Source organism: Antrostomus carolinensis, unplaced genomic scaffold, assembly GCF_000700745.2.
Source record: "Antrostomus carolinensis isolate BGI_N321 unplaced genomic scaffold, ASM70074v2 scaffold23728, whole genome shotgun sequence".
Lineage (NCBI taxonomy): Eukaryota > Metazoa > Chordata > Aves > Caprimulgiformes > Caprimulgidae > Antrostomus > Antrostomus carolinensis.
The window spans coordinates 1-26,259 of NW_010332716.1; the positions used below are offsets into that span (position 1 = coordinate 1).

Here is a 26,259-nt window from a genome sequence, read left to right on the forward strand (position 1 = left end):
CCCGAAGACTAGTCGCTTGGCAACGGCCGCGCCCGCGTGTAAATAACGCTACTGCGCATGCGCTAGACTGTAAGTGTAGTCGCTAGGCAACAGTATTGCTTGGGTGTAAACAACGCTAATGCGCATGCGCGAGGCCGTCAGGGTAGTCTCTGCGCATACGTTGATTAAGAACTGCAGTTCCCAATCGCGGTCGCTAATGGCAGTAGCGAGCACGAAGGAAAGGCGCGCGGAGGGCGGAACCATAGAGGGCGGCCCCTCCTGACGTTGTCCTGCTGCTCTCGACGTATCCGCGCCCCTCGCAAACATAACCCCGCCTTTCTGGACGTAGCTCCGCCCCTGCCGACGTAACCCTGTTCCTCACGCTGTAACCCCGCCACGCCCTTCAGGACGTAACTCCGCCGCTGTCGATGGAGCCCGGAGAGCAGTTTCTCCGAACGGCCGACTGTGGGGTTCCGCAGTCTGTTTGTGCTGCCGGGATGTTTTCTCAATGGATTTTCGCTTCTTCGGGGCACGTCTAGGTCATAGAGTTGCACCGGAAGACACAGTGTAGGGTTGGGTAGTCTGTTTGTGCTCTCGAGAAGTCATCTCAATGGTGTTCTGGTTCTCCGGTATTACTTTAGTATCGTAGAGTTGTACTGGAAGGAAACTGTATGGTTTGGTAGTCGACTTGTGTTGCCGGGATGTCTTCTCAATGGTTTTTCGGTCCGCACCATAGAGTCGCTCCGGGGTGGCTGACTGGCCATTTCGCGGCATGTTTGTTCCGACGGCAGATCGTCTCTATGGTTTTTCGGTCCTGCGGGGCACGTTTCTATCATGGAGTCGCTCCGGAGAGCCGAATGGCCAGTCTGAGCTGCCGGGAGGTGTCGTTTGTGGTGTCTGGGTTCTGATTTGTTTAATTATGGATTTTATGGGGTTTTTTTTAATTTATGTTTTGTTTTGTTTGTATTTTTTTTGTTTATGCGGCCTTTTTTTAATGTTGTATTGATTTTGGTGGAGTTTTTTATTTTGTGGTTTATGTTTAGTTAGGGATGGGGGGGGGTATTCTTAAATTTTTTGGTTCTTTTTTTTGTTGTTTAAAATTTTTATTTTAATTATTTTTGACCTTGGGTTTAATTAGCACTTGGTCAGTGGAAAAAAAAATTGCATGCAATTTGCATGTTTAATAGATCTGCATAATTGGGTGTTATTTAATTTGTATTTTGATTATAGCATGTTCAGTAGCTGTGTTTATAGTTATTCATGAGTCAGGTGTTAGGGGTCAGTGTGGGGTTTTTTTTATTACTAATTTGTGTTTATGTAGTATAAGTAAAAGAAGAAAAATAATAAAAGGGTGGTGCAATAGAAAATGGCATGCTCTCTGGGAATAAGGGGTTTTATATAAACTTTAATTTTAGGAAATAAGGAAATTAATCTCAGATAATATTTAATAAAATTTTATTTACATAACCTTTTTAATATTAAAATTACCTTTAAATTCTACTAAGGAGTAGCATGCATACCATAATAAGCCCTCAGAGCAATAAATGATTTGGTTACAAGGCTACAAACATTCAGAACACACCACTCATTGGGGCATCCCAAAAACAGTTCCTCACTCACACCTCATCCATTTGCCCTCACCACACCACTACCTCTCATCAATAACATTTTATTTAAAGAAACTAACTAAAACCGTAAAGAAAAAAATTACCAACACACCCTCACAACCCCACAAGCGCCTCAGGAACCTTGTTCCCTGAGGCCTCCAATATCGTCCTGCCTGCAAAAACCCCAGCCCCGGCCTGGCCTCCGTCCAAACACCAGCGATGAACATCACTTCGCAGAGCACACACAAGCATCAGGATGAAAACTAGCCTATTTCCTTTACCCACCCAAAGACGACTGTTCCTAGACACCCTCTCCCCTACCCTAACTTTAAAAGCCCTCCCTGCAATTCCCAGACCTTGCCCCCTCCTCTCAGCCCCTCCCTGGCCCCGATACCACAATTTAGCTTCCAGAGGGCCAGGGGCCCCAATCCATCCTAAACGACGCCACATCTGCTAACTGGCATTTTCCTCCAGTCACCAGGTTACTTATTGCCATCTGCAATTAAAAAAAAAATAAACAATACCAGCATTAAGCATCACGCTGACGAACACCGACCTCTTCCACAACATTCCCTTCTTCCAAAGGGCCGTGGCATTCTGCGCTCACCTGTTCATTCCACGGTCCCGTACTGAGGCTGACATCACTTGTGGCACCTAAGATACCAAGAGACACAAAATTATTCTTGTGCTCATGAGAAATCAACAGCCCCATCATCCTGCTTGCTCCTACTCTGGCTCACCTCAAATGCTTCTCCGATTCCAAAGGCTGCCTGCACAGTACCTGCAAAACTAAAGAGAAACGCTTTGCTAAGTCTGACATTGAATATTCTGTTACAAGTAACACCAACCCCAGCCCACAACCACCTCACCTTCTCAGACCGCTCCTCGACTTGCGGCTTCGCCCCTCTGAGGCTGCTTGCGGCCTTTTCCAGGGGTGGGAAAGCCTCCAGGCAGGCAGATTTTGAAAGTTTCCCCATTCTGTATCACAATGAAACCATGATTTCTCAAACAACAGGAAAGAAAAGACCATCTGTTGGTCAAAGACCAAAAAGCAATAGGACACTTGCCTGGGAAGTTATGAGAAAGTTTTCACTATTTGCTTTGTCTTTCCAGCTTGGCTTGTACTTAAACCTCAGCCTCCTATCACAGGTAAGTGTCCTGGTCACCAAGGCTCTGAGCTCTTCTAGAGTCTTTTGTCTTTTCCAATTGTACCTTGCTGATATAGGAAGGGTAAAATGGAGGGACATTGTATATCTCAGTAACTGCAGCATCTCAGTCTTTCCTTATGGCTGTAGCTTTTAGGAAAAGCTCTATGCTAACTCTGAGAAAGCTTCCCCTATTGAAATCACCATGTGAATCCCCAGCATGTTATCTTTCCTGAAAGAAAGTGGAATACAGATCATGTTACATGTTCAAGTTGGAACCCTGAGTGCCTTTTTGTGTGACATAAGAAAGACACAGAAATATTCTCCTATTTGTGTGCTGCCCTGATCTTGTTGTTCCTGCTGGACAGTGGTCTGTACTTAGCTGAGTTAGGTTTTTTGTAAATATGAGGGTTAAAATGAATAAATGGTCTCTGACTAAATATTTCACAGTTAATTACTGCAGAGTCACAGTATAGCTCCAAAATAGAAAGCAGAGGATCAGCATGTGACTGTTCTTTCTGCCTTCCCAGCAAGGCTTCCGTTAGAAGCAAACAGCAGCTGCAGATAAAAATAGAAGGTGATAAGCAACTAGGATTTTTAGTTAAACGCAGAAGTCACTCTCTATGACAGCAAGGAGTCCAGAGCAACAATGAAGTCTCTCCGATTCATTAGTGCTGAAGCACTCGTCTCAAATGCAGAGTTTGCCAGGAAGAGTCTCAGCAGTGTTGCCCATAATCTTTTTCCTCTTCTTTTTAAAGCCAGCTATTTACTGGAGCAAGGGGAAGTGATTCATGACTTGGTAGAGAACTGGCCGCTTGCTGACTTTAACATGGGAAAACTTTTGGGAACTACTGTGGACTACCAGGAAGACTTGAGCCATAGAACCTGCTCAGTGTGTTTGGAAAGCTGTCTGACAGGGCTGAGAGACTATGTGCTGAATCATGCTTCTCCATACGTGAAAAGGTTGAAAGTGGTGGACCTGACAGGTATGAAAGATGTTGAAGTTCAGTTCTGTGAGTGTAAGAAGACAATGGGCAGGTGGGGCAGGACACATCTGCTCTCCAAGCTTTGTTTAGAGCTGCTAGTTTACCTGCAACAAACAGAGTGCAATCCAGGTGCCTCTGAAATCAGTATCGATGTGCTAATTGACTTGTTTGTTACAGAGCGGAACTATGACCTGGTAGTACAGGCCCTGCTGAAGAAATGCTATTGTCCACTGAAGATCTGCTGTCCGGCATTCAGATCTGACAACCTAGCTTTGCAGAAATTCTTCTTCATCATTAAGCTCACGGATCCCTCTTTGCTGCGCAAACTGGAAATAGTTCACAATGTTCGCTTGGAAATGGAACACTTGGAAATACTCTTCAACAGTATCCACTTCCCTCTATTGATGTCCTTGACCTTGCCAGCACGAACATTTAACGTGCGGAGGTTCACAGCTGCAGATGAACGGATGCTTACTAACATTGGAGAAAAGATGGGTGAAATGACACAGCTGACTGAGCTGAGTATGTCCTTTTCTATACTCACAGGAAGAATACAGAAACTGCTCAGGTAACTCGATCACCCAGCTTTCAGTCAAACTAAAAACCAGCCCTTTGTGCCGTCAGCAAGCTGAGAATCTCTGAGAATAAGGGAAGTGAGTATATCTCAGGGTGTGTGTGAGAAGGGGTGGCAGGAAGCTAGGAAAGAGTATTTGTTGGAGAGAACTGGAAGCTATATATCTAATATATATCTATCTAATGCACGTGGAGGAACTGACTATTCTTATTAGTCTTCCAGAGCCCATCTGACAAGTATGATGAGAATACACTTTTGGCTACCACATAAGAGCAGGGCACACCTAGATATTTTTCATTTACCACATTCTCAAGCTTATATCTCAACCAGCTTGGGCTGGCCTACCTGAGTCATATTCCAACTATATTTTTTCCCTAAAAAACAGGCAGTAAATATACTAAGATTCCACAGATACTATATTTTTAGATGGGCAGGGGGGATAGTAGACTTTGATTTGAAACTTCCATTTCAGTTGTTTGTTGTGTCTGTCAATCTCAAGGCAAGAGAGATCTGATATTTTTCTGTACTGCAAATAAAGCTAATATATGAGCATTTATTATGAATTCCTGGGAAAAACTGGCAATTCTAAAAAAAGATAACAAGCTGCCAGTGAACACTGTTCATATTTGAACAGAAAATAAGTTAGCTGTATGCTTTTCAGAGCATCTAAAAAAAGGCAGACAAAAGTTTCATTTAGATAAATTACTTTGTTCTAAAATTCCTCCTTTACAAAGAAGTAATTTCATTTAGAAGTTGTGAATGCCACAATGCTGCTATTGATTTTTCTATTGAAAAATTACAAGTTTCTAACTTTGATTCAGCTGAGGTCTGTGGCAGAAATCTCACTAAGATTTAGTATGTATGAAAGGGATCTCTTGATTTTCATCCGTCAGAACTATTTTATATTCAACTAGAATATTTGCACAAAATCTCGGGTACACTTCTAACGGTCATCAGAAGGTCTCTTTGCAACTCCAGAACAATACAACATGTAAACCTCTTGAGCATTTAAAAGCATACAGTAGAAACAACCCTAGAAGCAAAAGCAGATGTCTTGTTAGAACACTGATTGGCTTTCATCTTGGGATGAATCTCTGGAATTCTACAAGAAGCAGAGACCAATGCTTTTATGGTAGTAATGATCTGCTATTAACTCAGCAGGTAAGAGACACCTGACAACATATAGCTGGTTACAAAATAGACACATAGAACGTTGCCAAATTAATCCCCATTAAAACAACACAGCTGAAGCCAGGTAAAGTAGGAGTTAATTCATGGAACTGATTTCAGGAGGAAAACATACTTGTCGTTGGAACATGTTTCTGTTTCTCAAAAGAGGTTAGAAAAAATAATGAATGGGGCAGGTGGCTATATTCATAATGTGCATAGTTGTATGAAATTTTGTAAATGTAGCTTTTCAATGTTTTATGCCATAAAACTTTTTTATTTTTAATTCTGCAGCCCACTAAAAACTCCACTGAAGATGCTGGATGTTTCTAACTGCTCACTGAACCATGCTGATATGGCCTATTTAGCCAATAGTTTCCATGCGAATCACTTAGAAGTGCTGGACCTGAGTGGTCACGATATACCTGACCTTTACCCATCAATATTCTTTAAGCTTCTCAGCCATTCCTCTTCAGTGCTCAGGAGTCTTACCTTGGAGGACTGTAACATCCAAGACACTCATATCAACATGTTGATTTTAGGTTTAAGCCCGTGTCAGAAACTACAGGAGTTTAAGTTCCTTGGAAACCCACTATCATCCCAAGCACTTAAACACCTTTTCACATTTCTCTGTGAGTTGCCAAAGCTGAAAAATGTGGAATTCCCAGTTCCAAGAGATTGCTACCCTATTGGCACCACCTACCCAATTGATGATGCCAGTCTCTGCAGATTTGATCACCAAAAATACGAAAGTGTAGCAAAGGAGCTTAACCTCATTTTACTCCAAGCAAATAGGGAGGATGTGAAGGCTTCAACTCCACTCTTTGGCAGTTATGACGCAATTGTTCAGGAGACAAACAATGAACTGGGAGCTTACTTGATCAAGTCCTTCAAAGAGACTTTAGAAAAGTTTACTACTTCTCTTAACAAAATGAGTTAACATAGTGGTGATGAGATAGTCTGTCAAACCACAAGTTAGTCTTTTCTAGAACCGCACCTTCATTGATCAGTCTTGCGTTTCATTTCTCAGATGAATTTACTTCTATTTGAATAGCCTCTGATCATCCGAGGTATTTTAACTATGCTGTATCTATTGCATACCACTTACTTGCTCTGAAAAGAGGGAGCAAGACATTTATCTTAATGTGTCTTCTTGCTTTATCGTTTTGTGCTCCAAGTAAGTTGCTGGACTGTATCTTCCAACTCCCAGCTACTGCTGCTTTTGTATCCTTTGCAAATTCTTCCCTGACGACTTACTCGGATGGTGTCTGCAATGTGGCAATGTACTCTAACCCTAATGAAAGCACAAACCCTAACCCTATCTAACCCTAGCCAAGTAACACTAACACAAAACATAAATCCTAACAATAACTCTACTCCTAATCTAACCTTAACCCAAATTTTTGGTGGCCCTTGGAGGTATCTGGGAGCTATCAGCGGTGTACCAGAGGCTTTTTCTGGTCACAGGTGCTCCTGGAGTGTTTTTTGAGGCACACCAAGGTTTCTGAGTGACTTTTTGTGCACACCAGGCTCAGACAAGTGCCTTTTGGTATGCCCATTGGACCCTCCATCTGTCTAGACTTGCATGTAAGGGCCCCTGGAAAGCCTTTGGTAGGCCTCAGGTGTCTCTTGGTTCTTATCCCTAATCCTACACAGAAAAATGCCAGGAGCCCTGTATGGAGAAACAAGTCAGTCCTGGCCAAAGTCAAACAAAAAAAGGAAGCACACAGAGGGTGCAAGCAAAGATGGGTAAGCTGAGAGGAATACAGAAACATTATCTGAGCAGCCAGGGAAGAAGCTAAGAAAACTGTAGCCCAAATGGAATTGAACCTGGCCAGGCCTGGACACATGTAAGTCCATTTGGGCTGTAGCTTTCCTGGACAGCAAGAAGGGCTTCTGTAAGTATTCAGGTGCCAAACAGAAGACTAAGGAAAATTGCTCATTGTGGCAGGGGACCTGGTTCCACAGGCCATGGAGCATAACCTAACACTCACCCATACCTGCACCCTTACCCTAGCTGGAGCACAGCTTCATAACTCACACCCAGAACCTCGGGCTCCAACACAGAAAGGCCAAGACTGAAAGCAGTTGCTGGTCCCCATCTTACCTTTGCAGCTCCTTCACAATCCCAACAATACAGAGGCTCTATGCTTGCACTACCACCAAATGCTAACTGCCACCTACTCCCACACCCTAGCCAGAACCCTAGTCCAAAAGAGAAAAACTTCCAGCGAGGACTCTCATGCAGAAGTGACAGACTGGAAGTTATTGGTGGCCCTCAACTTCCCTGGACAGCCCCCGACAGACCCACCAACACTGTGACTCTGCACTTGCTCTACAACCTAAGTCTCACCCGCAGCTAAAAGCTCGCCCTCAACAGAGCCCAGCTCCAAGGAGGACAACCACCATGCAAGAATCCCCAATAGGAGTGGCCAGGACTTAAAGGTGTTTGTAGTTCTCAATTCTCTTTTGCAGCCCCTTCACGGCCCACCAACATGGGGGCTCTGTGTTTGCCCTACCCCCGAACCCTCTGTCATGCTCCCTTTGCATCTTTCAGATTTACAGCTGCTATTTAAACTTTATTTACTGAGCTAATTAAGAAATACAACAAAAAGGCAGGACAAATGGGGGTTCAATCCCCTTTTGCCCCAATGAGCCTAGCACATGAATTCACCTACTTACCATTCAAGTCAAAGGCTTTCATCACTTATAACCCATAACTCTTTAATATCATGCATCTATGAGCAAAACCCAAAGGAATTATGTGCCTAGCCAACATAAGAGTGCTCATCCTTTGACCTCCATAACGGTGCAGGTGTCTCTTGGGTCACACCAGGAAGCAGGAAAGCCTCAGGAGTCCAGCTTCTGTTGGATCTACTTCAAAATCTTTTCTGGGGAAGATGATCTTTTATACCTTCCAGCTCTGAAGTTTGGTCTGTACAATTTCCGTAAGTTAGTGGATTCTGATGACACTGTCAGAGAAAACAGACAGACTTTCTGCAGGAAGCAGCAATTTTGCAGGAGGCAATGATTGCATAATGGCTCTTTAGCTCTGTCTGGCCACCTGTTCTGCCTATGTGATTCTGCTGCTTTGACTTAGTGGCACTGCTGTCAGCATCCATCAGGCCTCAGCATGACCTGGCTTAACCAAAATCTAAGCAGGATTTGAGTGAACAGTCACACCCTTTTCCTCACACTCACAAGAGCCCAGCTCCAAAATGGACACCCACCACCTAGAGCTCCACCACCCACAACATGACAGCCCCATCAACACAGGGGCTCTACCACCTAACGTTCTGTCACATCCCTTCACATCTCTCAAATTTACAGGGCAATGTACTCTGCAATTTCAACTTTACTTCATGAGTTTATTAAGAACAACAAAGCAGCAGGATAAACAGGGGCATGATCTTATTTTGCCGAGGAGGAGGAGGAGGAGACAAAAGGAAAAGAAAACAAAAAACCCCCAAATTGGTTAGCTAGCCAACAGTGAGAGTACTCATCCTTCCACTTCCTTCACAAAAGTCTTCTGCTGTATGACCTGGGGAAGCATGAAAGCCTCAGGAGTCCAACTGCTGTTAGAGCTGCTTCAAAATCTTTCCAGGTAAGCTGAATAGTTGCACAAATTCCCTTTATTTCTTTCTCACAAGATCATTATGAAATATAACAAAGCAGCACCACAAACAGGGACTCAATCGCCCTTTGCCCAGGCCAGTCTCGCACATGAATTCACTTATTGCCCGTTCAAAACTTATAACCCATGAGGCTTAGTATTATGCATTTATGAGGAGAAAAAAAAAATCAGGTACCTATTTAAAGGTGAGAATACTCATCCTTACTCTTCCTTCACAATGCAGGTGTCCCCTGGTTCACAAGGGGAAGCATGAAAGGCTCTGGAGTCCAGCTCCTATTTGAGCTACTTCAAAAGCTGTCAGTGTAAACTGGCATTTTATACCTTCCAGCTTTGAGGTCTTTGATCTTTACCTATGGTCAGAAGGCAGCAGATTCTGACCTAACTTCCTGACCAATATAATAGCTGCTGGAGACAGCAATTTGTAGGTGAGAGCAGCTGTGTAATTTCCCTTCAGCTCTTTCTCATAAGCTCATTAAGAAATACAACAAAGCAGTAGCACAAACAGGAACTCAGCCCTCTTTTGCCCAGACAGGGTTTCATAGCTTATAACATGTAACAGTGTGCTAGTTTTGGCTGGAACAGAGTTCATTTTCTTCACAGCAGCTAGTATGGGGCTATGTTTTAGATTTGTGCTGGAAACAGTGTTGACAACACAGGGATGTTTTCATTATTGCTGAGCAGGGCTTTCACAGAGTCAAGGTCTTTTCTGCTCCTCCTACCGCCCCCATCTGCAAGTAGGCCGAGGGTGCTGTCCTAGCTTTAACATGGCAGGCGGCTAAACCCACACTCACTCACCCTCCCTTGCCAGGGAATGGGGTAAGGAGATTGGTGGGTTGAGATAAAAAACAATTTAATAATTGAAATAAAATAGAATCATACAATGGTTTGGGTTGGAAGGGACCTTAAAGATCATCTAGTTCCAATCCCCCTGCCATCAGCAGGGACACCTTCCACTAGACCAGGTTGCTCAAAGCCTCATCCAGCCTGGCCTTCAACACTTCCAGGGAGGGGGCATCCACAACTTCCTTGCGCAGCCTGTTCCAGCGTCTCACCACCCTCACAGTGAAGAACTTCTTCCTAATATCTAATCTAAACCTACTCTCTTCCAGTTTAAACCCATTTCCCCTTGTTTTGTCATTAACTGCCCTTATGAAAAGTCCTTATTAAAATAATAATAGTGATTATATTAATAATGATAATAGACTATACAAACAAGTGGTGCATAGTACAACTGCTCATCACCCGCTGACCAATGCCCAGCCTGTCCCTGGCTAGCAATCCTGGAGGAAAGAAATCCCAAAACCACCACACCAGAAGAGCCAGCACTTCCCAGTCCATCCTCATCTATATACTGAGCATGACATTACATGATATGGAATTTTCCATTGGACAATTTGGATTTGGGGTTAGAGTTAATGTTAGGATTAGGGCTAGGAGTGATGGTTTGAGGTTTGGGTTTGTGGGTTAGAGTTAGGGTTAGTGTTAAGAGTTAGAGGTGCGGGGTTGGAGGTTAGGGTTAGAATTTAGGGGTTAGTGGTTCAGGATTGTGCGTGTTAACAAATTACAGTCAGGCTGTAAACCCTCTCCACCAAGTAGAAGCAAAGTGTGGCCTGCCTTCTGGCGCCCAATGTGAGACTTGAGGGGTTGAGGTAATGACAGCTCTGATCAGCATTTATTAAAACAAATACATTATTGTATTAGTTTAATAGTCACGGGTCACAGTGTTGATTTATTTCCTTTTAGATCTGTTATTAGAGCTGTGGAATGTAACACCTCATTTGCTCCTTTTTACACTGGCTATCAATTCTGCAGTTCCAATCAGGGGTATAATTCGGCTGTACTGTTTAACAGTGACTTTGAGAATAGCCCAGTATTTGTATTCAGTATTTCCATCACCTTTGTACTTCGGGAGCCATGTTCTAGACACTATTAAGAATTACACTGTTTACCTTTTCTTCCTGGGGAGCCAACCTATTGGGAGAACATCTCTGTACTTCGGGTGCCATCTCCTGGAGATTATTAATAATTACACTTTTAACCTTTTCTCCTCAGGAAGACAAACCTGTGGTGAAGACATCTCTGTACTTCAGGTTCCACCTGCTGGAGACTATTAAATAATGACACTTCTTACCTTTTCTCTTCGGGGAGTCAATTTGCAAAGGGAACCGCTTCTCACAATTTCCCCTTCTCCACTAGGCCAATTACAAGAGCATTTAAGATTTTAAATATCCTTGAGATGTTCAAACCAGCTTGCTCTGATTAGGTTAGGTTTAGGATTTTGTGTTAGGGTTAGGGGGTAAGGTCAGAGTTAGGGTTAACGTCCAGGTTAGGACTAGGGTTAGGTTTAGGGTCAGGATTGCTGTTAGGTTTATTAAGGTTAGCGTTAGGGTTACGTTTAGGGCACCATTAAAGTTCAGAGCACCACTAGGATTAAAGTTAGTGTTAGGGTTCAGTATTAGGGTTAAGGTTAGGATTATGGTTAAAGTTTTTAGGGTTAGGATCACTAGGTTTAGGGTGAGGACTGGGATTAGTGTCATTAGGGTTAGGGCTCCATTACTGTTATGTTTATATTTTGGGCACCATTGGGGTTAGGGGTTACTGTTAGTGTTAGGTTTAGGGGTCAATGTATATGGTTAGGGGTAGAGTTTATAGTCAGTTTTGTGGTTAGGGTAATTGTTAAGGTCATATTAATCAGGGATAGAGTTACAGTTAAATTTAAAGATTAATGTTAAGGCCTGGTTATTAAGGTTTAGGGTTAGGTTTTGGATAAGGGTTAGGGCACCAGTAGTTTGGGTTAGCATTGGGTTAGGTTTAGGGCACCATTATAATTAAGGTTAGGGTTCCTGTAAGGATTAGGGTTAGGGTCATTAGGGTAAAGTCAGGGATAGAGTTAAATTTAGAGATTATGGCTAGAGTTAAGGTTACAGCTAGGCTTACGTTATGGTCACTTTAGAGTTAGGAATAGAGTTAGGTTTAAGGTCAGGACACCATTAGGGTTAAAATCATAAGAGTTAGGGCTAGGCACAGAGTTAGGGTCATTATTGTTAGGGTTTGGATTCGGATTTGAGTCACTGGTGTTAGGGTTAGGGTTTTCGGTTAGTGTTAAGAGTTATGGTCGTTAAGGTTAGGGTTATTATTAGTGTAGGGTTACAGGTTTGGGTTAGGGTTTAGAGTTAAATTTGGTGGTTAGGGTGAGGTTTACAGTTAGAGGTTAAGGTCAAGTTAAGTTTAGGGTTAGGGGTTAATGTTAGGGTGAATTTTAGGTTTAGGGTTAAGTTTAGGGTTATATATAAGGTTAAGAGCCATGCATGTATACGGTTAGGCTTACAATTATTGTGGTTAGATTTGGATATAGGGTTGTTTTTAAGTTTTTAAAGGTTAGTGTTAAGGATATGGTTAATGTTAGGGTTAAGTTTAGGGTTAGCACTGATGTTATGGTTAGGGCCTAGATTTGCATTTAGGGTTAGAGTTAGAGCCTCAAGTTAGTGTTAGGGCCTTGGGTTAGTGTCATGGGTTAGGGTCTCTGCTTAGGCTTGGGCCTATTTGTGTTAGTGGTTATGTTTAAATCCAGGGTTAGTTAAAACCAACAGAGACAGGTTATAAGCTATTAAACCTTATGACTGGAATGGGGAATAACTTATTTCACATTGCAAAGTTGTCTGGACGAAAGGGGACTGAGCCCCTGTTTACGGTGCTGCTTTGTTGTGTATCACAGGGAGCTCAGGGGAAAGGCAGCTGGAGGCAGTTATGCGGCTACTATCACCTGCAAATGGCTCTCTCCAGGAGCCCCTGTACATGTCAGGAAGTTAGGTCAGGATCCCCTAACTTATGGTAGCAATAGGTACAGACCAAACCTCAGAGCTGGAAAGTATAAAAAAAAGTCAGCTTACCCAGAAAGCTTTTGAGGTGGATCCAACAGCAGCTGGACTCCTCACAAGGCCTTCAGGCTTCCTGATGTGACCCAGGGGATGCCCATGCTGTGAAGGAAGGAGAGGTATGTATGTATTACATGTATGTATTATATTAATATATAATTAAATACATATTAATTAAATGCTATATTAAATACATAGGAGTTATGGAGCCTCAGTTTGTGTGATATTGTTGCCTGTGCACTGTTGTAGTATCAGCTGGCACCTGTTGTTCTCCAAAAGCCGTTCAGAGCACGCCAGAGGAATCCAATTCCATTTCTCTTCTCCCCAGTGGCCTGAGAACGCCTTTCCATGCGCTTCTTGATATGCCGTGCATCAAAACACGGGGATTGGTAATGGCTGCTTTCAGCTTTTGCTCTTTACAGCTTTGTTTTGCTTTGCCTGAGAGAGCTACGATAACAACATTGGCCTTAAGCCTAGTCAAGTATTGGGTCCTGCGCCCCTGCTGTCCCAGTCTGAGCAACAGAGATGTTGCTTGTATTATAAAATAATAGTTCATGTATGTTTAAATAAAACCATTCTTTTTAGAGTAGAACAGTTTTTGATACCCAAATACTTCAGGTCTTAAAAAACATTTATAAAACTGAACAGTGTCCAAAAAGGGGCAGAATTCAGACAGAATCAAAAAGTTTCTACTGAGAACCTAAACAAATTGTTCAACAATTTAAAATGAAAAGCAATAAGAGTTTGTTCAGTTCAGAAAAGCAGATTTTAATTTTAAACAGCAGCACATACATTTTGAAAATATAAATATTTGAAAACAAGAGACTGCACTTCATTAATCAACTTGCTGTGGTTTAGAAATTGCTACAATTATATTTGCAACCAGGTGGAATTACTGCATCATAGGCTTCCTATGGGTTTGATGCTCTTAGATTTCACTGGTATCATTGTGCAATATGCTAGTAGCACATGAAAACAAACAAACAAACAAAAAAACCCCTGAAAAAAACAAACCAAAACAAAAAACTAAACTTGTCAATTTACTACTACTGTCAACTGGAGGCTTCAGCTACCTGACTAAGTATTTTAAATAGAGGCATGTTATTTAAAACAAGTGTGGCAAATCATGAACTTCAGGGAAACAATTTATGCAAATAATATAAAAATTTGAGTGGTCATATACATTTCTGAATGAAGTTTCCTGAACCAGGACTAATCCCAACAGGAGCAATATAGCAGCATTTTGGTAAGGGAGGAAGCCAAGTTTTCCTAAAACCTTTCCCTTTTATTTAGAAGCAGAACAAAGATTAAGAACATCAAAAATTGCTTACCTTTCTGTATGTTTAAAAATACCATTGCATTACCATTTCTCGTGTTTCACCAGTTTAACAAGAGTCCAAATATGCTACATATAAATATCCTAATCCATCCACCATTTATCAAGTCACTACAGAAATATTTTCTACATAAATCTATCTTCTTAAAATATAATTTAAATATAACTTTTTAATAGAAAAAACAGGATGCATCATCAGAAGATTCAGCTTGCAGGTAATTTTCAACGCACTAGAACTCTTAATGAAGCTGCTCAAATTATGGCAAACATCTTTTTTTTTTCCTTTTTTTGGGGGGCGGGGACAGTGGGGGAGGCGAGTGGTAATGGGAAGAGGCCATGTGTCGAACAAAATGTGCAAAAATGTTAAGAATAAATGGTGATCACTTCACGTCCACTGCCTCGGACCAGGAGAACTCTATCCAGACCTTCTGTCAGAACTTCCAAAAACTCCATGTCTGAGGTATCATTAAGTCAAGGAATTCATTCAGAAAAGAAATAAAGTAGCTGCTAATCTCTCAAAAAATCTGACATACCATTCTGTGATTCTGTGTGATTCTGTGATATAATATGCAAAAATAAAGTTCAACAATTTCATCAAGGAAATTTCCTGTGTCACCCTTTGCTGTCCCATTATGTAATCCACTTGCTTGCTCAAGTGGAAGCGAGGCCCAATTTGGGGGAAATTTCTAGTTCTGCCCTACTCACCTACAGAAAAGATAAAACCAGAGATTTTAAGATAAGTTCAAAATTAAGGAATGGTTCATTATCAATTCAATTTAAAAAAACCCAAAACAAACAAAAACCAAAAACCTGCACCACTATCAACATTTCTTAAAACTGTTTGTGGCATCAAAAGTCATTTTCTTAAAGACAGACTTATGTTTACCATGATCACTAATGGTTATCACAAGTAAACAACAGCATAGTCACAAAAATCAAACTCTCAATTTCAAAATATACAGAAGCAATATAGTAGAGGATACAGTTTTCATCTCCTTTTCTGTTTTTAGGAGGTCCAGGCATATTCAGAAGAACTAGCTGAGCATGCTGTGATTTATTAAGCACTACTCCATTGAGCTTCACAGCAGTGTGCATTCTTCTCACATTTGACTGATTCCTAGCATACAAACAAATCTTTTTAAGGATTATAATTCAAATAAATAAGTATTGTAACATGTTATGCATGTGAATTTATAAATTTAATCTATATGCACATAGAATAAGCTATTTGCATGGACACCAGCGTTTGTACACATTCAAAATAAATTTGAGAAAATGGAATACCTCAGTTTAAAAGATTATTTTTTTCCCTTTGAAAAGAACATTTAACTCTGAAATTCAAGCAATTCTGAACAGATTGCCAAAGCGTACAAGTCTTCCAATTGTCAGTCGGCTTTTACAAAGACAAAGCAAAAACATAATTTCTATATAAATTAGGTTTAGTCAAAACCACCGAGAATCCAGTTTATTGAATTATATAAAAAAGTAAATGGATTTGTACAAAAAATTCCAAAGAAAGAAGTTACAGGAATGCAATGGAAAGATTACGATATGCATGTTGTACAGTACAAGACTGCCCTCATGCTCCTTTGGAAACTTTACAAGATTACTATAAGCCTAGTGAAGGAAACTCAAAACCAGTATAGAATTTATGAAAAAATTACTAATTTCTCATGTCATAGGAGTAAGGCAGTAAGCAACGAACTGAAATTGAGCCTCTCTCTTTGCATTATCATTATTAACTTCAACTTAACAAGCTTTGCATCCACAAATATAATTGCTGTAAATTTGTGCACAAGAAGAAGAAACTACTAGGACTTCAGAGATTTCCCTATTTTAGGATCAATCTTGGATGATTTAGCTGCTCTTCAGAACAAAACAAAAGAACAGGTTCCTTATAGTTCCTGAGAAATCATCTCAAATCAAACTAGCCGAGACTGGAAATGAGTCATATACTGCAGTGCAACAGAAATATCCTGACTCTACCTAAGCCCATTTCTCCAGAAGATCCACTGCCCAAAAATAAATTCTTAACAAGTGAAGCAAGTTGCTGCAAAGGGAACCTCAGAAATACAGCACATCTCAAGAATGGAGATACTGGTATACTGATAAAAGACACTTCTATCACTAGAAAACTAATTATTACACTGGTGCAGATGAGTACTGTCAAGTTTTACATTTTATAGAAACTAAAATACTGCTCTGTGACTTACCGTGAATGGAAAGTTGATAAATTTGGAAGAAAACATTAACAAGTCAGGGTGAAGAATATTTTTCAGTGATAAATGCTAAATCACAGTATATAAAACAAGGTACAAAAGAATACATGCATGGCAAATCATGACTTAGGAAACATGCATACAATGTACAAGACAAGAAGAACCAGGGAACACAGCCTATGTTGCTTAAGTGAAATGAGATTTAGACTTACAGATTTCCCCATTCTCTACATGGAAGAGAAGCAAATGTACAGGGAAAAAAAAATTATGCCATCAGGTACATTTTTAATTCAACAATATTAATATATTGTACAGGCATACCAAGTTTGAACTGCAATTTCCACCCAAAACAACATATAGTAGTTTTAAAATAATATCTGAAGTCTGCACCTTGCACAATTCTAAATAGGAAATATTTCCAAGAAGTCAACAACAAAAAAACTTCCCTAAGAATTATAATAAAATGCAGCCCAGCCCAGAACAAAAACATTGCTTTAGATTGTGAGCAAGATGATATTTGGAATTTGCAGAAGGCAAACTGTTTCTAAAGAGCTCAGAGAAAATCCACAAAAATAATTTAAGATTTTAAGGTGCTGATTCTAAGTCTACCTTCTTAACTCTACTGTCTACAAGTCCTAGATTTAAGATATGTTTCCGTTAGATATTAAAATTCCCCTTGATACTCACAATTTTGCTCTGGGCATATGCAGAAAACGGTCTAGGCCATGCTTATAACTGCATTCTTCCAGAACTCAGAAAAGATGCATGTGTGCTTGAAATCGCAACACGAGGAAGCAAACAAGCACATGTCTTTCTGTCATTGGTTTTGTGTCTAGTGACACAGTCAGTACATTAGCTCTTATAAATTAGGTTACTTCTATTTAAGAAAAACACATTAACAAATATTTCAACAGGAAATATTTAATATAACAAGACTTTTTATATAAGCATAAATTTCATGTTACCTAATTTACAAGATGAGGGCTGAATGTCCATTTAAAAAAAACCTTAAAAACCAAAAGCTAACAACAACAAAAAAACCCTCTCCACCTAAAAACCAAAACATAAGCTAAATGTCTTGAAAGAGTTATCTGCTTCTTTGGTACTCCTGCCACCCCAACAAAACACAATAAATGAGAAAAGGAAGTGATATACAGTAATTTGCTACCTACAGGAAGGGAGAAGAGCAAAAGTTATTAAGCATTTTAATATATATGCTTTCTGGTACAATTCAGAGGCTGAGTTTACAGCTTGAAGTCTGTCATATTTAGGCTTCATTCCCAACATTCTTGTGAATGTCACTTCACAGTCATTGTTCCATCCAAGTCCATGTTAGTTTCATAAGGATGGCATTTAAGTGAAGTACATGGAAAGATCATGTTTGTCCTCAACTTTAAATAAACCAGAAGCTCTTAAACCACAAAATCCAGAACAACAACAACAAAAGAAACAAACAGCCATCCACACACTAAAATACACCCAATGAAATAGAAAACTCCAAACACTACATGTATACTTACGGCTTCATGTTGAAAATATCTTTAAAGCCAGACACATTCGAATCTTTGTTTTTATGCTTTTCAGCTACAAACTTTTCTTTAGTCCAGGTCATTTGCACTTTTTCCGGCACAGCAGTAGCCACGCTTGCTTTGACCACTGGAGCTGAGTGTGAAGCAGTGTTTCTGTCATGGATTAGCTGAGCCTGGCCATAAAACAAACAAGCACCCCAAGATTCAGCAAAAAAAAAAAAAAAAACATTTCTAGATTATATGCTATAAAAATTTTGAAAAGGAATTTCACAGCAGTGGAACAAAATAAGATACAGAAAAATGCACCTTATTTTGTAAACAGACTGTACCAGACTGTTTTGACTGCAGCATGAAATGAAACTGATTGTAATAATGTAGTTATTTGTTTGTATTTGCAGGATTAGATCTAGGCTGGGACAGTGGTTTTGTAATGAACTGAATACAGCCCGAGAGCACTCTATTAAACACCAGGGTTTTTGCCAGGGACAAACCTGAAAGCCCGTGCTCTCCTCCTCCACCAGGGACACTGTTATTTTCTCAGATACTGTCATAACCACTGTCCATTTCACATGCCTTTGCTGAACTACAGCACAAGTTTGGACTGGCTGAATTGAAGGCCAGCTGCTACTTCCATTAGATTATTTATGCATACAAGTACATATTATCTGACAAAATCCAATCAATTTAACCATGAAGGGGCCTTCTCTTCCCTTGTAATAGCAGAAACTGAGATCACACCTTTAAGAACACAACACTGTGGTTCCCACATGCATATGCACTTCTGTGTTCTCTATTTCCCATTTCCCCTCGCTCCTCTTGAGGAGAGAAGGAAGAGATGTTTAATACGTTATTTATTTACTTACTTTCCCTCATAATACTTTGTCCATAGGCTTCTGTATTTCCATCAAAAACAACAAAAATACAGTACTTTAGACTCTTAAAATAATAAGTGAATTGGTATGGGAAGAGGACTGATTTTGTGTTTCAGGGTGTTCTGTTTTGGGGGTAGGGGGGACTGTTGTTAAATCATGAGTTGAAGCTCCTGTTCCATTTGGGAACCTCAATTATTCACATGTTAGTGATGGTCATGTCCCTCCATATATATGATGGCTCAGAAGAATCAGTTTCATGCAGGTTACAATAAAAAAGGTGAGTAAAATCAAAGCAGATGAGAAGACTACTTTCTGTCTCTGAACAGTGATTCCCTTAGTGGCTGACAAACTGTAACTGCAGCTGGTTTTAAATGCCTAAGAGCTTCTGTACTTTTCCTAAATTATTTACCTATCCTTGAGGATTCTGAAATCCTAGAGTTCAATTCTGAGGTTCACGTAAGTATCTATTTGTTTCAAAGTCTTCATATCTCCTCAAAAGACCAAATCATGAGTCAAGACTACAAATCAGAAGTTACTGTGAATATAGTTCTATCACGAGAATGGAAAAAGCTAACAAATACATGCAGATACTATAAATGCCATACAGCAGTACCAAATGAACTAAAACTTCAAGCTAACAACTGTAAGGTGAGTTTGGTACAACTATGCTTCCATGGAAGAAAGTTCATCATTTTTAGAAAGTCACTGAAGCCAAGAGAAATTCTGGACATGCTCACAAAAATGCAAAGACAACAAAAGTACATTTTTATTAGTGCTATTATGACACCAAATTAATTACATGGAATACAACACATTCTTCTCATACTTCATGAAGAAAGGGAAACACAAAGGTTTACAGCATTTTTACAAGCTAGGCTACACATCTTTAGATATGAGCAACACTTCAAGTGCACACTAAAACCATTTCTTACATCAGTCCACTTCCTTTCAAACTCAGCATGCAGAAAGTAATGATGACACTTATGGATTAATAACGGCCTGTCAATAAGGATAGAAATCTCTTTTACAAGCCCTAGTATATCTCTACAGTCTCTGAGAAGCTTCAGTACTTCAAAACAGAAACTATAAAGGAAGGCAATGCTTTGTGAAAGCATGAAATATGCTTATTAATGAAACACCTACTATTAAGACTTTTTAAGAGCTAGAAAGCAAAGAAGTACCTTTGCTTCTGGCTCTTAAGAAAAACAGGCACTCTCAGAAATGTGTGTTTCTTTTATCAAAAAGAAATGTGAGAAAAATACGATGTAGCTCATGTCGCAGAAGCATCACCTAGAGCAAAAAAAATAGGGCAAGATAATGAATTTAGAAAAATAGTGTAATAAAAGTTTATGAGGAACTGTTCCATAACAATGAATGATCAAGTTGTTCTTTTGTAGTTCAGTCTGCAACAGTGGCACTTCAAGTGTTGCAATGGGAAAATATATCTAGCCAGTACTATGTCCGACTACCTCCTCTCGATAATCATTAGTTAGCAGTGCTTGTGCATCTTGGCCAACTGTGGACTGTGGACTGGAGTAACTTTTTCTTCTGATTGAGCCTCGAGACTCATCAGTGATGCTCTGAATCTGGGACAAAAAAGGTTACCAATGACCAAAAAAAAAAAAAAAAAAACAAAAGCAGATGATCATATTGTTCAAAATAAAAATTGCCTTAATTTAAATGGATAAGATTTGGTATCATGGCTTATTTATAAATTTAGTTTGTTTTCACAAACATGTAATTTGTTTATATACACACTATGAGGCTCTTTTTGAAATGCTTAGCAGTTAGTTATGAAGTCTCTATACACAGATTCATGAAAACACGAAGTGAATTGAATCCCTTAATCTATATGGGAACCTCAAATACTCACTTGTTTGGGAGTGTTACATCCCTTCACATATGTGATGATTCAGATGAACTGATTTTATTCAGTTACAATCAAAAGTATGAAAAAAAAATTAAGCAGATAAAGCTGCTTCCAACTCTAAACACTGGTTTATTTCCCAATGATTCATGAACTATAACTGTGCTCCTCACTTATCTGCACCCACATTTCTGCCGATCTTACCTAGCAGCAGCAACCTGCCCAACAGCATTCATGAAGCACAACTCAACACAAAGTAGAGGTGGGATGGAAGACTGCTTTCTCACAGTGCCAACAATAGCGCTGCTTGGCCCAACAGTCATTAGTCAGCACTAGCCAGAGAAGGAAGCCAACAACCACCAGGAAGGGCAGCAAGGAAGGTTCTATGTTTTCTTCCATCTTTGTAGTGCTACTGTCAAGGTCAAATAAATAAATAATTGGCAGTTGCACCTAAGTCTGCAGATCTTAGCCTTTGCAGGCAAATGTTATATTTACACTTGAATAGAAGCAAATCAACCAAGTTTCTTAAAAAGAGCAACAAAAATCCGATGAATCCCCATGCCCTAGTTCCCCAAGAAAACCCGGGGGCAAGATCAAATAAAGTTCCATTTTAAAAAGTGAGAGAAGAGGGGACAGGGAGGGTGATTCCTAAGAGCTTGCCTATGAGGGAAATGGTAAAAGAACGCTGTACAAAAACAAACTGTTCTCTTTGCAAAGGTTTGAACCTTGTTTGAAGAGGTACAAGCACAAAAGTGAGGTTAAAATACTAACCTTGGTGGTAACAGGAAGCAAAACTGTAAGTTTTGTTATAAAGCTGGAAAATCAGGGTTATATTTGAATGTCCGGAGACAGATAATGAAAACAAAAGCAATGCTAATTTTAACTAGTGATTTAACTAATGAGACCAATGTTTTGGAGATCATCACAAAACTGGAGGGGATGACTCACGTCACCATTAATCTGAAGGTGATCAGATTAAGAAAGGGCCTGGGACACTGAGTGCATATACTCAATGTATAGCTCCAGAGGAAGTGAAGTTACAACTAAACAACATTTTCTGATGAAAATGCAAAGGAACAAGGTAGATTAATCAGAAACAACAGATGGATATGGCTTTTATTCTTGGACAAGGCAGGGAATTAAGTACTAGATGTTCTTGGAATTGTCAAGGATTTTACTTCAGACCATGACATATATTCAATGGTATTTTGAACATCTCGGATTTTACCCTGCAAGATATGAAGGAACAAACTGAACCTATAATGGTGACAGTTTCATTAAGATAAGAGTAACTAGAAAAAAAAAAAAAAAAAAAAAAAGAAAAAAGAAAAAAAAAAAAAAAACCAAAAAAACCACACAACCAAACATGGAGAAGGAGAAGAAACAAATTAGAACTTCCAAGCAAACAACAATATGAAGTAGTGCAAATTCCAATCAACTCACAGAGCTGAGAAGAAATTATTTTGTCTCCACTACAATTTATATGCCATAGACTACAGAGCCTTATGTCCTTGGGCTACTTGTAAAGCACTCATGAGGAAGTTAAATACTGAAAAGCCTACTGTAGATAGATTAATCACTCCAACTCCACTGGAAAAATACTAGCCTTCAATAGAGAAATGAGAAAAGCTTGAAAACACTGAGTAAAGAATACAGGAGAGCTTTTTTACTGAAAATATGTTAGGCAGGCTCAGATTAAAAGAAAGTTACAGTGATGCAGATGAGAAGAAAGAGAACTTACTGGAGCACATTACTGTAGCAATGCAAGGCATATTTAGGAACCTTAAAAAAATCCCGTGAATTAGGAAAAGAAAAAAAAAAAAAGAGAAAAAAAAAAAAAAAAAAAAAAAAAAAAAAAAAAAAAAAAAAAACCAAAAAACTGCACGGACTTGCAGGATTAACACCAAAAAGGCTTAGGCATAAAATGAACTACAATTATCAGTAGACCAAAAAAACTCAAGAAAAAAATTCAGTTATTTTACAAATGAGCAGTTAAACACAGTAGAGATCTCTTATTTGGCATGGGAGGGAAATCACTATAAGTCATAGCAAAGCCAAAGCATTTAATACCTTTTAAGTCTCTAAAAAGTGTCAATAATAATGGGACAGTTAACAGAATAAATGAGGGTGTAGAAACACAAGCCAAAAGGAAAAGATTTTAAAGTTAAAAATATACACAAAAATACAGCTGCCTGCAGCTTGTCACTACAATATGCAAAATACTAGAGACTACTAAAAGTAGGGGAGCAGCAAACGTGCATTCTCATCTGGATATCATAGGATTATAGGTTAGTCAGCCTAATTTCAGCTCCGGAAACAACAGTTGATCCATGAAACAGTTAAAATAATGCTAAAACTAAAAAGCAGTCAGTGTGAATTGAACAAGACCAAGTCACAAACAAAGCTAATCAACCCAGTTAAATAATCATGAGCTTTAGCTACTGATATATGTCAAGTCTGGAAATGCTCTGGATATATTCCACACTGATGCTCATGTTTTGCTAGTAAATACTGACACTAATCTTAAGAACAGGAAAACTCTAAGCATCTGTTCAAACAAAAAGGATTTTTTCCTCCCCTACACATTATTTTAACCTTGCAAGTGAAACCTGCTGCAGAGAAGCTAACGTAGAATGTAGTTAGAAAACCTTTGGACCAGTTAGAAGCCATGGCCAAGAAATATTACTTTCAGCTTTTTCACAGAACATCTTGCCAAGTCGAAGTCCCTACCTCTCTTTCAATCATTCTTCGATAACTGCATCTGTTTTAGCATCTGAGATCGCTGTTCCATCATAAGTGTCTTCTCATATGTGAATGCAGAAATATCGTTCTCAAACTGCAAAAGAGATTGAATTAGAAGCATTAGAAGAAAAGTACCACTCAAAAGAACAATGTTTAGACAGTATACCACATTAATTCCTGCATTCATTCAGTCCTGGATGTATTTATGGCATTATAGTAATCTCAAGTGTATAGTTGACCAATCATTTCTGTCCTCATTCTTAAAACTTCATCTTCAGACAGCAATCTCATGCTATGAACTATCCCCTACTATACCAATATCAATGTGATTTTTATCTAAGTTTGAGGTACTTAAGACTGACTTTCCATTGTTCTGTTCCAACTAAGCTGTAGAAATGAGAAAGGGTTGAAAGTGCTTATTTAAACTAGGTCTGCACTGCTGCCTCCTGAGCACGTGTGCACACTTGTTTCCTAACAAACTGTCTAAAGCCACAAAATAACATTGTCCTTTCACCAGTGAAAAATGTTCACAAATAGAAGCAACTCTGATATATATTCTCATATCAGCTCAAAGCTAAAATAGAGCATAAAAATCTGTAGCAGTCATCTGCATTGTCACTGACTCATAATGTGTCTCTTAATCTTTCAGAAGATTCTCAGCATTAAATAAGACCCACATAAGAAAAGAATAAATTGTGCTTCCTATACTATCTTGTGCTCAAAATCCAACCAAGGCTGAGCCTTTTTTTAGGGCACTCTGTTAATCATCTTTCACCTGCACATGCCACAGCATTTTAATCTTTTATATTCAGTACTGTAAACAAAACAAAATTAAATAAATAAATTTATTTCTCTTACTCCCTAGTTCAAAATACTAACTATATTTTTCATATGACATTTTTTTCCATAAGTAACTTAAACAATTCTTAAAATTTATCAGGTTAATAAGCCATAAAGCAAATCTTTTTCATAGGTTTTATCCACTCCAGAAAACTGAACTGCTTGTAGTACACATTTTGAACCAGTGGACCCATCTTTATCCCACTTCAGAATGAGTTTAAAAGATTGTCTGGGGTTTTCTGTGGGGTTTTTGTTTGTTTGTTTTGAGGGTTTTTTTGGTCCCCCTCCTCCTTACTTTGGACATTATGCCAGTCACCCTTAAGTGCTGGAAATCAGGTTTTTCCTTAATTGTCAAAAAAACCCCAGGTCTAGCCAGACTACAGCTTTAGTCCTCTCTCTTCAGCAGTTTACAATGACTATTTAAAAAGGGAAAAAGTTACAAAATTAATTTTGTCACTATTTGACTTGTGGCCTAGGGATTCCTTATTCCAGAGAGGGATTCATACAGCAGTATGAGAGATGGACATTTTAATCCTTTCTCATGCTAAATGTCACGGATTATCAGATTAGCATATTCAGCCTTCCATTTCACTGCCTGCTAAAAATTCAAGCTTTTTCTTTCCTGAATGAATGTATCTCTATGGACCAGTCCTCATAAATACAGCAGGCATTAACACAATCAAAATGGCTCAACTCTACTTGACAAAGCCATTAAACTCACTACCACATACGCTAGACACTGATGAGGTAAAATAGTGTTGCTTTAAAAAAACTTCTTGTTCTTGGTGGGAGTGTAACCTTTCCCCTTTTAGATCTCTCATTTTCAAAAATGCTAAATCCATTTTCCCAAGTTTAGTCTCAACTGCACCTAAAAAAAATATGCAGTAACATACCATTTCAACAACTTCCACTTCAGCATTCAGTCTAAGATGATATAAGAACATCTGAAGATCCTTCTTCATTTGAATGCTATTATCATCCATTTGAGCGACGGTGAAGATACGCATTTTACATTTTCTCCAAACCTATCAAAAACATGCATTATAACAATTCACAGCACAGCAATTGCTATCACCATGCACAGCTCTATCAAGGTGAAAGAGTATTTCATTAGAAACTTAGAACTATTCATTGCTAGAAAATGAAATCCCAGCCATTTTGCTGTTGTTCTTGCCTTGTGCTGTCGAAGGAGAAAAGGCAGTAACATCAGCATACCACCATCATGAACAATCCACCACACATCTATATTTCCTTCAGAAAACCGTTCTTGATTTGTTGGAAATAAGTCAATGTTTTTAGCCACCAACAGTGCTTGCTGAGCTGCTGTTGTTTCTCGTACAGTGTCTGCAAGGGAAAACAAGGCATTTGATCGAGAACTTCTATTTGTCATTCACAGCTTTGTTTTTTGTTTTAAATTCAAGAGCTTAAATCCTCCCAGATTCTGCTGAGGTAAAAGTAGAACGTCCTGGGTTTAGTGACTAACCAGCTTAGAAGAACAAGAGAAGACATGGTTGAAGAGACTGAGGGCTGAGAAAACTCACTCCACATGAAATCAGATGTGGGGAAATATTCCGTTGTCCACTGGACAGCACCACATTTCTCCACAGAGCAAACACATTATTTACATAGGTGTATTACAAATGCATAGGAGAAAGTCCATAGATGCATACCAACAAAATTTTTCCATGAGAAACGATTTTCTGTCTGCTTCCATGACTGTGGCCATGCCATCAAAACTGTGTTGTGCTTCATCCCTCCTAGACCAGCTGACTGAATCAAATAGGATATTCCATCTCTGAAATTAGGAGACACCACAATCTGGCAAAATCCTTTAGTCTTTTCTACTCCCATTAAGGCCTTAACATTCTGCAAAAGGAACATTACATG

At 39.3% G+C, this 26,259-nt stretch overlaps 2 protein-coding genes across 2 annotated transcripts; one reads left to right on the forward strand and one right to left on the reverse strand.

The window, feature by feature from the left end:
* The first annotated feature begins 3,380 nt into the window (after positions 1-3,380).
* On the forward strand, positions 3,381-6,398 carry LRRC14B (leucine rich repeat containing 14B). The gene is made up of 2 exons (XM_010173616.1): positions 3,381-4,285; positions 5,753-6,398. The coding sequence occupies exons 1-2, from the start codon at positions 3,381-3,383 to the stop codon at positions 6,396-6,398; spliced, it is 1,551 nt and encodes a 516-aa protein (XP_010171918.1).
* An 8,248-nt stretch (positions 6,399-14,646) lies between these two features.
* LOC104529333 (solute carrier family 12 member 7-like) lies at positions 14,647-25,705 on the reverse strand. The gene is made up of 6 exons (XM_010173617.2): positions 25,547-25,705; positions 25,266-25,397; positions 23,521-23,626; positions 18,043-18,224; positions 15,287-15,420; positions 14,647-14,758 (listed from the first exon to the last, which is right to left on the reverse strand). Exons 3-6 carry the CDS (start codon positions 23,533-23,535, stop codon positions 14,667-14,669), a joined length of 423 nt encoding a protein of 140 aa, XP_010171919.1. The 5' UTR covers positions 23,536-23,626; positions 25,266-25,397; positions 25,547-25,705; the 3' UTR covers positions 14,647-14,666.
* Positions 25,706-26,259: the final 554 nt, after the last annotated feature.

Coding starts and splice junctions, on each gene's coding strand:
- LRRC14B (XM_010173616.1), top strand. CDS start 3,381: ATGAAGTCTCTCCGATTCATTAGTGCTGAAGCACTCGTCTCAAATGCA. Junction 4,286..5,752: donor AGAATACAGAAACTGCTCAG/GTAACTCGATCA, acceptor TTAATTCTGCAG/CCCACTAAAAACTCCACTGA.
- LOC104529333 (XM_010173617.2), bottom strand. Junction 15,421..18,042: donor GATATTTTCAACATGAAGCC/GTAAGTATACAT, acceptor TTTGTATGCTAG/GAATCAGTCAAATGTGAGAA. Junction 14,759..15,286: donor CAGAAAAGGAGATGAAAACT/GTATCCTCTACT, acceptor ATGATACCTCAG/ACATGGAGTTTTTGGAAGTT.